Source organism: Salmo trutta, chromosome 9 (assembly GCF_901001165.1).
Source record: "Salmo trutta chromosome 9, fSalTru1.1, whole genome shotgun sequence".
Classification (NCBI taxonomy): Eukaryota; Metazoa; Chordata; class Actinopteri; order Salmoniformes; family Salmonidae; genus Salmo; species Salmo trutta.
Window position 1 is genome coordinate 34,815,628 of NC_042965.1, and position 12,191 is coordinate 34,827,818.

The 12,191-nt window shown below is 42.3% G+C and overlaps 1 protein-coding gene across 1 annotated transcript in view; it reads left to right on the plus strand.

The window, feature by feature from the left end:
* LOC115200464 (succinyl-CoA:3-ketoacid coenzyme A transferase 1, mitochondrial) overlaps positions 1-12,191 on the plus strand; it is a 124,354-nt gene that overhangs the window by 60,165 nt on the left and 51,998 nt on the right. Inside the window, exons 8-13 of the mRNA XM_029763559.1 lie at positions 13-120; positions 537-651; positions 881-975; positions 1,568-1,616; positions 1,715-1,787; positions 5,517-5,592. Coding sequence (XP_029619419.1) covers positions 13-120; positions 537-651; positions 881-975; positions 1,568-1,616; positions 1,715-1,787; positions 5,517-5,592 — 516 coding nt within the window. The remainder of the gene's footprint in view (positions 1-12; positions 121-536; positions 652-880; positions 976-1,567; positions 1,617-1,714; positions 1,788-5,516; positions 5,593-12,191) is intronic.

Consider the following 12,191-nt stretch of genomic DNA (forward strand, 5'->3'; position numbering starts at 1 on the left):
TCTTCTGTGTAGGTGGAGGAGGTGGTGGACGTGGGGACGTTTTCTGAGGAGGACATCCACATCCCCAGTATCTACATCCACAGGATCGTCAAGGGAGACTGCTACGAGAAGAGGATAGAGGTGGGCCTCCAAACACCACAATGGATTCATACTTAAAGTTGCAAAGTTCTGCTAACTTTCCCAAAATTCCAAGCTTTTCCAGAAATCCCGGTTGGAAGATTCCCGGAACTAGGACAGAATAAGCAGGAAGTTTGGAATTCTCCAGCCAGGATTTCTGGAAAACATGGGAATTTTGTTCAAGTTACTTGACTTCCTGCAACCCTACTTAAACAGTAATACAGTCACTAGTTTGAGTCATAATGGTACTAGAGGGGGATAGAGAGAGCGCTGATGACATCAACTTTGTCCAAATATTACAGGAAGTCATCTATAGTTCAACCCTTCCAGACCCATCAGAGTCCAATAGGGAAGTCTGTGTAATCAATTGGTACTAAGCAGAGAAGAATGAATTGACTGTCTCTCTCTACACTCTCCAGAGGCGCACAGTGCAGAAGGCCCTAGCAGAGAAGCCCAAACCAAAGAAGGACTCCGACATCGTACGAGAGCGGATCATTCGCAGAGCAGCCCTGGAATTTGAGGATGGGATGTATGGTATCCTTGAACATGAAATGGGACTCAGTCGAACCAATCGTCATTGATCTTGTGATATCTGACCAAAGGCAGCTTAATAGTTTTAAAAAACTTACCGCTATGAATATCTCTGAGAAACCAAACCTATCAGCTTACCCAGGCTTTGGCATTTGTAGTGCAGAGTTAGAATGAGATCAGTATGTCTGTAATGTATTCAAAGTGTATGTTCTTTAACACGAACCTCTGTCAGCTAACCTGGGTATCGGCATCCCCATGCTGGCCAGCAACTTCATCCAACCAGACATCACTGTCCACCTGCAGAGTGAGAACGGCATTCTGGGATTGGTAAAACCCTCATTTGAATCTCTGTCATAGTAACACCATAGTAACACGGTTGACAACAGGTGTTGGGACTCACGTTTGAAACCTGCCGGGTTCCTAACAAACATTGTGGAGATTGCAACTATCTGACGTTTTTTTCTCCCATTCCTTTTTTTTTCTCTCATCGATTCTGTTGTCAGAGAAATTAAAGCAGAAATATGCTAATGCTCATTTGTAAAAATGCTCCCCCCAATTATGAGTGTCATGTTAAGAAATGTGGTGTCAAAAGTTCCCTCAGGCTTTAGAGAAACAGGGCCGGTTCCTTTGTTGAGGAGAGATAAAATAAATGTCTCATTTAATAAGTTTCCTTTGATTGTGTCTGTTGGCCAGGTTTGATGTGTATAGTGATGTGTGTTGTTGTCTATACAGGGCTCATCTGTGAAAGAGACCTTGGTCTCAGCATGACTCCCTGTCAAAATAAAGGTTGTGAGATCATGCTGGGGTTGAGTGACCACCAGAATCCAAAACTAGTGTGATGAATGTGTGTGTGTGACATCTTTGCATGATGAATGTGTGTGTGATGACATTGTGTGATGAATGTGTGTGTTTCATGTAGGGCCCCTACCCCACAGAAGACGAAGTGGATGCTGACCTCATCAACGCCGGTAAGTGAAGATATATATATAAACACACACACACACACACACACACACACACTATCCTATGTTTATGAGATATGTGGATATTTCCTGTTTGTGTGCAGGTAAAGAAACGGTGACTGTGCTTCCAGGGGCTTCCTACTTCTCCAGTGACGAGTCGTTTGCCATGATCAGAGGGTAAGGACATAGTAACCGTCTATTATCTATTCTATTTGGGATCTCACTCATGCAGTTTGAAGTGAGTTCACGGAATTTTGCAACCCTATTTGGGCATTAGACCAGAACTCTAGGGGGCTAGGGTGTTTTAACAGAACTCTAGGGCATGGTGTTATAACATAACTCTAGGGTAGGGGTGTTATAACAGAACTTTAGGGTAGGGGTGTTATAACAGAACTCTAGGGTAGGGGTGTTATAACAGAACTCTAGGGTATGGTGTTATAACAGAACTCTAGGGGTGTTATAACAGAACTCTAGGGTATGGTGTTATAACAGAACTCTAGGGCATGGTGTTATAACAGAACTCTAGGGGGGTAGGGTGTTATAACAGAACTCTGGGGTATGGTGTTATAACAGAACTCTAGGGGGGTAGGGTGTTATAACAGAACTCTAGGGTATGGTGTTATAACAGAACTTTAGGGTATGGTGTTATAACAGAACTCTAGGGGGTAGGGGTGTTATAACAGAACTCTAGGGCATGGTGTTATAACAGAACTCTAGGGGGGTAGGGTGTTATAACAGAACTCTAGGGTATGGTGTTATAACAGAACTCTAGGGTATGGTGTTATAACAGAACTCTAGGGCATGGTGTTATAACATAACTCTAGGGTAGGGGTGTTATAACAGAACTCTAGGGTATGGTGTTATAACAGAACTCTAGGGTATGGTGTTATAATAGAACTCTAGGGGGCTAGGGGTGTTATAACAACTCTAGGGTTGGGGTGTTATAGTAGAACTCTAGGGTAGGGGTGTTATAACAGAACTCTAGGGGGGTAGGGATGTTATAACAGAACTCTAGGGGGCTAGGGGTGTTATAACAGAACTTTAGGGGGCTAGGGGTGTTATAACAGAACTCAAGGCTAGGGGTGTTATAACAGAACTCAAGGCTAGGGGTGTTATAACAGAACTCTAGGGGGCTAGGGGTGTTATAACAGAACTCTAGGGGGCTAGGGGTGTTATAACAGAACTCAAGGCTAGGGGTGTTATAACATAACTCTAGGCTAGGGGTGTTTTAACAGAACTCTAGGCTAGGGGTGTTACAACAGAACTCTAGGGTAGGGGTGTTATAACAGAACTCTAGGGGGGTAGGGTGTTAAAACAGAGCTCTAGGGTAGGGGTGTTATAACAGAACTCTAGGGGGCTAGGGGTGTTATAACAGAACTCTAGGCTAGGGGTGTTATAACAGAACTCTAGGGTAGGGGTGTTATAACAGAACTCTAGGGTAGGGGTGTTATAGTAGAACTCTAGTGGGGTAGGGGTGTTATAACAGAACTCTAGTGGGGTAGGGATAGCAGAACTCTAGAGGACTAGAGGTGTTAGAACTCTAGGGGGTAGGGGTGTTATAACAGAACTCTAGGGTAGGCGTGTTATAACAGAACTCTAGGGGGGTAGGAGTGTTATAACAGAACTCTAGGGGGCTAGGAGTATTATAATAGAACTCTAGGGGGTATCGGTGTTATAGCAGAACTCTAGGGGGTAGGAGTGTTATAACAGAACACTAAAGGTGTAGGGGTGTTATAACAGAACTCTAGGGGGCTAGGAGTATTATAACAGAACTCTAGGGTATGATGTTATAACAGAACTCTAGGTGGCTAGGAGTGTTATAACAGAACACTAAAGGTGTAGGGGTGTTATAACAACTCTAGGGGGGGTATGGGTGTTATAGTAGAACTCTAGGGTAGGAGTGTTATAACAGAACTCTAGGGTAGGAGTGTTATAACAGAATTCTAGGGGGTAGGGGTGTTATAACAGAACTCTAGGGTAGGAGTCTTATAACAGAACTCTAGGGTAGGAGTCTTATAACAGAACTCTAGGGGGTAGGGGTGTTATAACAGAACTCTAGGGTAGGAGTCTTATAACAGAACTCTAGGGTAGGAGTCTTATAACAGAACTCTAGGGGGTAGGGGTGTTATAACAGAGCTCTAGGGTAGGAGTGTTATAACAGAACTCTAGGGGGGTAGGAGTGTTATAACAGAACTCTATGGTAGGGGTGTTATAACAGAACTCTAGGGGGCTAGGGGTGTTACAACATCACCCTGTAGAGGTAGATCCCCCTGTACACACACACACACACACACACACACACACACACACACACACACACACACACACACACACACACACACCTCATAGGGATTAATTGCACTGCAGTGTCTATACTTTGATCTAACAGGGTCTTTAGGTGTGCGTGTCTCCTCCCCTTCCACTGACTGATGCAGGTACACACACCCACCAGAGTATATGAGCGGAGTTGAGCAGTTGGAAATCCCACTCATCGCTCACTGAGCGGTCTTTGTACATCGCTCCAGCACACAACATCCTTTCCCCCACTAAAAATCGCTCCGTGCTCACAGGGGAAAAAAACTGCTGCTCCAAATTCGCTTCATTCATTTTTTGTTTTGTTTATAAAGATGATTTAACCAACACCCCATCTACTTTTGTGACGATGTACCATTTGGTTTTGAAGCAGGCTATCATAAGAAGCTTCAACATTTCAACAACATGTCGTAGGCTACTGAACCAGGACCTACCTAGGTGATAAGCTGTGGCCACAGTGTTAAAAAACAACAGGCTTTTTCTATTGATGATCAGGCGCTTCAGTTGGAACTGGCTCTTTTGCGCTCACATTTTACAGAATAGGAATGAAAAGATCAGTGATGAAGGAAATGTGTGGGCTCCAATCAAGTTATAGAAACAAGGCACTGCATCTCAATGCTAGTGGCGTCACTACAGACCCTGGTTAGATCCCGGGCTGTATTACAACTGGACGTGATTGGGAGTCCCATAGGGCGGCGCACAATTGGCCCAGTTTCATCCGGATTAGGGGAGGGTTTGGCCGGGGTAGGCCGTCATTGTAAAATAAGAATTTGTTCTTAACTGACTTGCCTAGTTAAATAAACGTTAAATAAAAAATGTAATCAATGAAAACAGGATGCACTGCGGCTAAATTTTGCGTCTCATAGCAAAGGGTCTGAATACTTATGTAAATAAGGTATTTCTGTTTATTTTGTATACATTTGCAAACATTTAAAAACATTTTTTTTCGCTTTGTCATTATGGGGTATCCTGTGTAGATTGATGAGGGAAAAAAGGAAGGGGTCTGAATACTTTCCAAATGCACTGTATACACTGAGTGTACAAAACATTAGGAACACTTTCCTAATATTGAGTTGCACCCCTCTTGCCCTCAGAACAGCCTCAATTCGCCAGGGCATGGACTCTATAAGGTGTCCAAAACGTTCCACAGGGATGCTGGCCCATGTTGAATTCAGTGCTTCTAACAGTTGTCAAGTTGGCTGGATGTCCTTTGGGTGGTGGACCATTCTTGATACACACAGGAAACTGTGTGCATTGTTGCTGTTCTTGACACATTCAAACCGGTGCGCCTGGCACCTACTACCATACCCCGTTCAAAGGCACTGAAATCTTTTGTCTTGCCCATTCATCCTCTGAATGGCACACATACACAATCCATGTCTCAAGGCCTAAAAATCCTTCTTTAACCGGTTTCCTCCCCTTCATCTACACTGATTGATTGAATTGGATTTAACAAGTGACATCAATAAGGGATCATATCTTTCACCTGGATTCACCTGGTCAGTCTGGCATGGAAGAGCAGTTATTAATGTTTTGTACTCTCAGTGTACAGTAGATTGATTGATAAGGTGATTGTTTGTCGTCTCTCTGCAGTGGTCACATCAACCTGACGATGCTGGGAGCCATGCAGGTGTCTAAGACGGGAGACCTGGCCAACTGGATGATCCCGGTACGAGCATCACCATAGTTTACTCTCTGTCAGTGTTTCCCCTAGCATTACTTTAGCAGGATGGGCCCCGCTGGGTATCTCTGTAACCCCTGCCTGCAAATGTTGCCCTCTATTGGTTTCAATAGAACATGGTTGTTTGTTCAATCAATCAGATGTATTTCATAAAGCTTTTTTTACATCAGCAGTTGCCACAAAGTGCTTTTACAGATACCCTGCCTAAAACCCCAAAGAGCAAGCAATGCAGATGTAGAAGCACGGTGGCTCGGAAAAACTCCATAGAAAGGCTGGAACCTAGGAAGAAACCTAGAGAGAAACCAGGCTCTGAGGGGTGGCCAGTCCTCTTCTGGCTGTGCTGGGTAGAGAGGAACCAGGCTGTGAGGGGTTACCCTGTCCCTTGCCCCTTACCCTGTCCCTTGCCCCTTACCCCTGCCCCTTGCTCCTGTCATGACGTTGCCCTCTTTGGGTACAGCGAGCACAGTTGACCCCCCTCCCTCTGCACCAGGCCTTTTCTATGCACCATCCCCCGACCTCTATACTTCGACATCAGGCTCTGTGAGAGTGTTCGTAAATTCCTATGAGAAGATTCTCTCCTCATGGCCAGTATAGAGAGAACAAAGGAGTTCTTCCACCTCACAGAACTGGAGAACCGAATTGCATTTATGTTCTGGAGAAGGTATAAAAGATTGGTGAAGAATCCAGCAACGAACTGGTCCGTTTGGTACAATTTTGTGAAACTCATGAGAGACAATATTACCAAAATCATGTTTATACAATATCCTCAGCTATGAGACTTAATTCTAAATGGTTGTATAAAATTAATGAATAAGGATGGAACTGTTTGTGAAATTGTGTAATGTGATTTTGGACTGTTTAATGAAGGAAACTCCAATTCCCTTTGGAGTCTTAACTAAGTCCTTGGCACGCCCCCAGGGACGCAGACAGGACCTGACGTCATGAGACAGCCTTTTTCTATATCCCGAATAAAACCCCCACCTTGGTTTTCTATCACCAGACCGAGCTGACTTCAATTACGAGATGGCTAAAGGTTGGAGACCATGCATTCCTCTTTCTGAACTTTAACCGTACCACGTGGTTAAACTCTTAGACTACCGATACTGACAGAATAAGAACAAGTCTTTGATATTAATTACTAGTCTGCAGCTAGGAATTCGGTATCATTGAACGCGAAGACCGACAAAACATCTGTCCTATAACGACATGAATGAATGTCACTCTGAACTATCCATCCTAACCACGAGAGAGAGAGAGAGAGAGCGCGGACAAACTCTCCAACAGAAACAAACTTTTCAACAAATATCCCGACGACACACTGAGCGTAAATATATATATTGATTGCAATTATTCCCGAATGAGTGAGTGTTCATGTGCAAAGGATTAGCATTTCAATTGTTATAATTATCAACTCTGTAGTGTCTTCTCAGCCTCCCCCACTCCCCTTTTTTCTAACAAGCCGCCATGCCGGTTTAGCCCTCTAGGGCACATTCCTCTATCATTTCTTGTAACGATATCTACTGTTTGTTATGCATTTCTGTGAATTACTTAGTTAGTAAATAAATGATTTTAAGACAATTGATGTATGGATGACTCATAGTGAAGACTGGGCTCGTGCAGATAACCAACAATTTACGACGTTTGGAATGAGACTGGCGTGAGGTAAATATTAATTCGAAGACTAATTGATCAGATATCAAAATATCTGAAAGTTATATTAGGAAAATTCTAACTTTGTAATCTTAATATTTTCCTTGGTGCCCCGACTTCCTAGTTAATTACAGTTACATGATTAATCAGGTTAATCGCGTAATAATAATTACAGTTATTTGATAAATATGTCTTCAGTTTGAATGATGCCAAAGACACGGCACTCCTTACCCTGTCCCTTGCTCCTTACCCTGCCCCTTGCTCCTTAACATGTCCCATTCCCTGCCCCTTGCCGCTTACCCCTGCCCCTTACACTGGTCCTTACCCTGTCTCTTGCCCCTTGGTCTGTAGTTATGACCTGTATCATAGCAATGGGGAGCTGTAATGTAGTGATTGCTCAGTAGGTTACAGTTTTTACCTGAGGCCTCAGCAGGTCAACGGGCTGTACCCACTTCCAGACCCTCAGCCAACAAGGTCAAGCAGCAGAGCACAGGCAGGCAGACAGGTATGATGGAGGTTAGCCATTAGACTCACTGCGCCTGATGCAGGGAAGCCTAGCAACACCATCCACAGAGCTCCCGGAAGCTGGAGAGGCTGACGGCAGGAACACGCTCAACACAAAATGCACATTGGGCATGGTTTGCTTTTGTTTATGTTCAACTGTTGAGTATGTTCTTGTCTTAATAATAAGAGAGGTAGAGGGGATAGACAGACAGGCATGCAGACAGATAAAGGGCTGGGAACTATAAACACCTGGCAAGATACCAGTTTTGGGTGTAGAATGGTCAAATGACACAGATTAAGCCCAATCCTGTACTAAAAAACAAAATCCTTATTAAAAAAAAAAAAAGTAACATGCTTTTTTGTCCAGGACCAGGCTTAAAGGGATACTTTGGGATTTTGGCAATGAGGCCCTTTATCTATGTAATGCAATGACTGGAAGTCTATGGAATACCAGCAGAGCCTATGTACTTCCAGTCATTATGCTAACGCTAGTTAGCAATTGCGCTTGCACTAGTTCGCAACTTCCTTTAAACGGCACACAGAGAGAAAACTGGTATCCATGAGTTCATCTGACTCTGGGGAAGTAGATAAAGGCCCTCATTGCTAAAATCCTGAAGTATCCTGTTAATCTGTGTCCTGGAAACTGGACCTAAGTGTATTATACCGTTATTAATCAGGTCTCTTAGCTTTCCATTAGCCCTTTTTGTCTTTGGTAATTGATAATTAGCTGCTAACTTGATTAACTGTGTTTGACTTATTTGTCTTAATGGTGATGACACAAAAGGCACTGGATGAGCTCGCTCAGTAAGGACTCTGTCTGACATTAACACAACAGAGCACCGGTCAAACGTTTTAGAACACCTACTCATTGAAGGGGTTTTCTTAATTTGTACTATTTTCTACATTGTAGAATAATAGTGAAGACATCAGAACTATGAAATAACACATATAGAATCATGTAGTAACCAATAAAGTGTTAAACAAATCAACATCTATTTTATATTTGAGATTCTTCAAATAGCCACCCTTTGCCTGGATGACAGCTTTGCACACTCTTGGCATTTTCTCAACCAGCTTCACCTGGAATGCTTTTCCAACAGTCTTGAAGGAGTTCCCACCTATGCTGAGCACTTGTTGGCTGCTTTTCCTTCACTCTGCGGTCCGACTCATCTCAAACCATCTCAATTTGGTTGAGGTCGGGGATTGTGGAGGCCAGGTCATCTGATGCAGCACTCCATCACTCTCCTTCTTGGTAAAATAGCCCTTACACAGCCTGGAGGTGTGGTGGGTCATTCTCCTGTTGAAAAACAAATTATAGTCCCACTAAGCCCAAACCAGATGGGATGGTGTATCACTGCAGAATGCTGTGGTAGCCATGCTGGTTAAGTGTGCCTTGAATTCTAAATAAATTACAGACAGTGTCACCAGCAAAGCACACCCACACCCACACCATAATACCTCCTCCTTTACTGTGGGAAATGCACATGCGGAGATCATCCGTTCACCCACAACGCGTCTCACAAAGACATGACGGTTGGAACCAACAATCTCCAATTTGGACTCCAGACCAAAGGACAAATTTCCACCAGTCTAATGTCCGTTGCTCATGTTTCTTGGCCCAAGCAAGTCTCTTCTTCTTATTGGTGTCCTTTAGTAGTGGTTTCTTTGCAGCAATTCAACCATGAAGGCCTGATTCATGTGGTCTCCTCTGAACAGTTGATGTTGAGATGTGTCTGTTACTTGAACTCTGTGAAGGATTTAATTGGGCTGCATTTTCTGAGGCTGGTAACGCCAATGAACATATCCTCTGCAGCAGAGGTAACTTTGGGTCTTCCATTCCTGTGGCGGTCCTCATGAGAGCCAGTTTCATCATAGCGCTTGATGGTTTTTGCGACTGTTCTTGAAGAAACTTTCAAAGTTATTGAAACTTTCTGCGTTGATGGATGGTTGTTTCTCTTTGCTTATTTGAGCTGTTCTTGCCATAATATGGATTTGGTCTTTTCCCAAATAGGGCTATCTTCTGTATACCCCCCTTCCTTGTCACAAGACAACTGATTGGCTCAAACGCATTAAGAAGGAAAGAAATTCCACAAATTAACCTTTAACTAGGCACACCTGTTAATTGAAATGCATTCCAGGTGTGCAAAGCTGTCACCAAGGCAAAGGGTGGCTATTTGAAGAATTTCAAATATAAAATATATTTTGATTTGGTAACACTTTTTTGGTTACTACATGATTCCATGTGTTATTTCATAGTTTTGATGTCTTCACTATTATTCTACAATGTAGAAAATAGTAAAAATTAAGAAAAACCCTTGAATGAGGAGGTGTTCTAAAACTTTTGACCGGTAGTGTATGCCTCCATCTTGTTTTAATCTTCATTATGTGGAACCCTGAGAGGATCGAGGGGAGAATTATGTTTCCCCCCTGCAATTATTCAATATCTCAAGATGGGTGCAAAGCATGAAATTGAAAACGGTTTACGTAGGAGTCACGGATGCACCGCATTGCTGCGATAATGTTGATTATGGATGCTTTTAATAACCAAAATGCAGATGAACATTTTACTGTCCAGGGCTTTCGAAAGCTCTTACAAGTGATTACTGTCAATCTCCTGCTCAGCCAGACGCTGGCGGAGTAACAACCTATGTAGAGATACCACAGATCATCACATTCTGGACGTTAGTTTTTAGCTAGACATGTTTTTGTGCATATTTTGATGTAACTTATGTGTTCCTAACATGATTATAAGATTGGGATTGGGAGATGCTTCAATATTGTATTATGAATTTGCCTATCTGAGCTGAAGAAGAAAAACAGTAAAAGTGCCTAGAGAAAGTATTCACACCCCTTTTTCCATACTTTGTTGTTACAGCCTGAATTTAAAATGTATTACATTTAGATTTTAAAATCAAATAAAATTGTTTTGGTCACATACACATGGTTAGCAGATGTTATTGCGAGTGTAGCAAAATGCTTGTGCTTCTAGTTCTGACAGTGCAGCAAACAAGTAATCTAACAATTCCACAAAAACTACCTAATACACACAAATCTAAGTGAAGGGATGGAATAAGAATATCTACATATAAAAATATGGATGAGCCATGACCAACCGGCATAGACGAGATGCAATAGATGGTATAAAATACAGTATCTGGGATGAGTAGTGCAAGATATGTAAACATCATTATTAAAGTGGCATTAATACAGTGACTAGTGATCCATTTGTTAGAGTGGCCAATGATTTATTTCTGTCACTGATCTACACAGAATACCCCATAATGTCAAAGTGGAATTATGTAATACATTCTTTTTATATGTATATTTAGATACAGTACCAGTCAAAAGTTTGGACACATTTAACCCTGGAATGAGTATCTTTATTTTTTACTATTTCCTACATTGTAGAATAATAGTAAAGACATCAAAACTATGAAATAACACATATGGAATCATGTAGTAACCAAAAAAGTGTTAAACAAATCAAAATATATTTTAGATTTGTCACGATTGTCGTCTTCCTCTGACGATAGTGCGAAATCGTCGTCTGAAAATGTAGACCAATACGCAGCAGGTACGTGTATGCTCATTTTGACTTTTATTTAAATTATCCAAAAGAGCACTCCAAAACAACAAAACACGAAAACGAACGAACAACTAAACAGTCTGGCAAAGCCTAGGGCTGAACACAGAACAATCACCCACAAAACACAAACACAAACACACCCTCATATATGAGACTCTCAATCAAAGGCAGATAGAAAACACCTGCCTTCAACTGAGAGTCCCAACACCAATTCACCAGACATAGAAACAGACATACTAGACTCCACATAGAAATACCTAAACATAAACCAACACCCGGAATTACTAAAACAAACACCCTTAAACCAAACACACCACCCTGAACCACATAAAACAAATACCCTCTGTCACGCCCTGACCAAACTACAAAACAATTAACCTTATATACTGGCCAGGACGTGACAAGATTCTTCAAAGTAACCACCCTTTGCTTTGATGACAGCTTTGCTTTGCACACTCTTGGCATTCTCTCAACCAGCTTCATGAGGTAGTTACCAGGAATGCATTTCAATTAACAGGTGTGCCTAGTTAAAGGTTAATTTGTGGAATTTATTTCCTTAATGCGTTTGATCCAATCAGTTGTGTTGTGACAAGGTAAGGGTGGTATACAGAAGATAGCCATGTTTGGTAAAATACCAAGTCCATATTATGGCAAGAACAGCTCAAATAAGCAAAGAGAAACAACAGTCCATCATTACTTTATGACATGAATGTCAGTCAATCGGGAAAATGTCAAGAACTTTGACAGTTTCTTCAAGTGCAGTCGCAAAACCATCAAGGGCTATGATGAAACTGGCTCTCATGAGGACCGCCACGGGAATGGAAGACCCAGAGTTACCTCTGCTGCA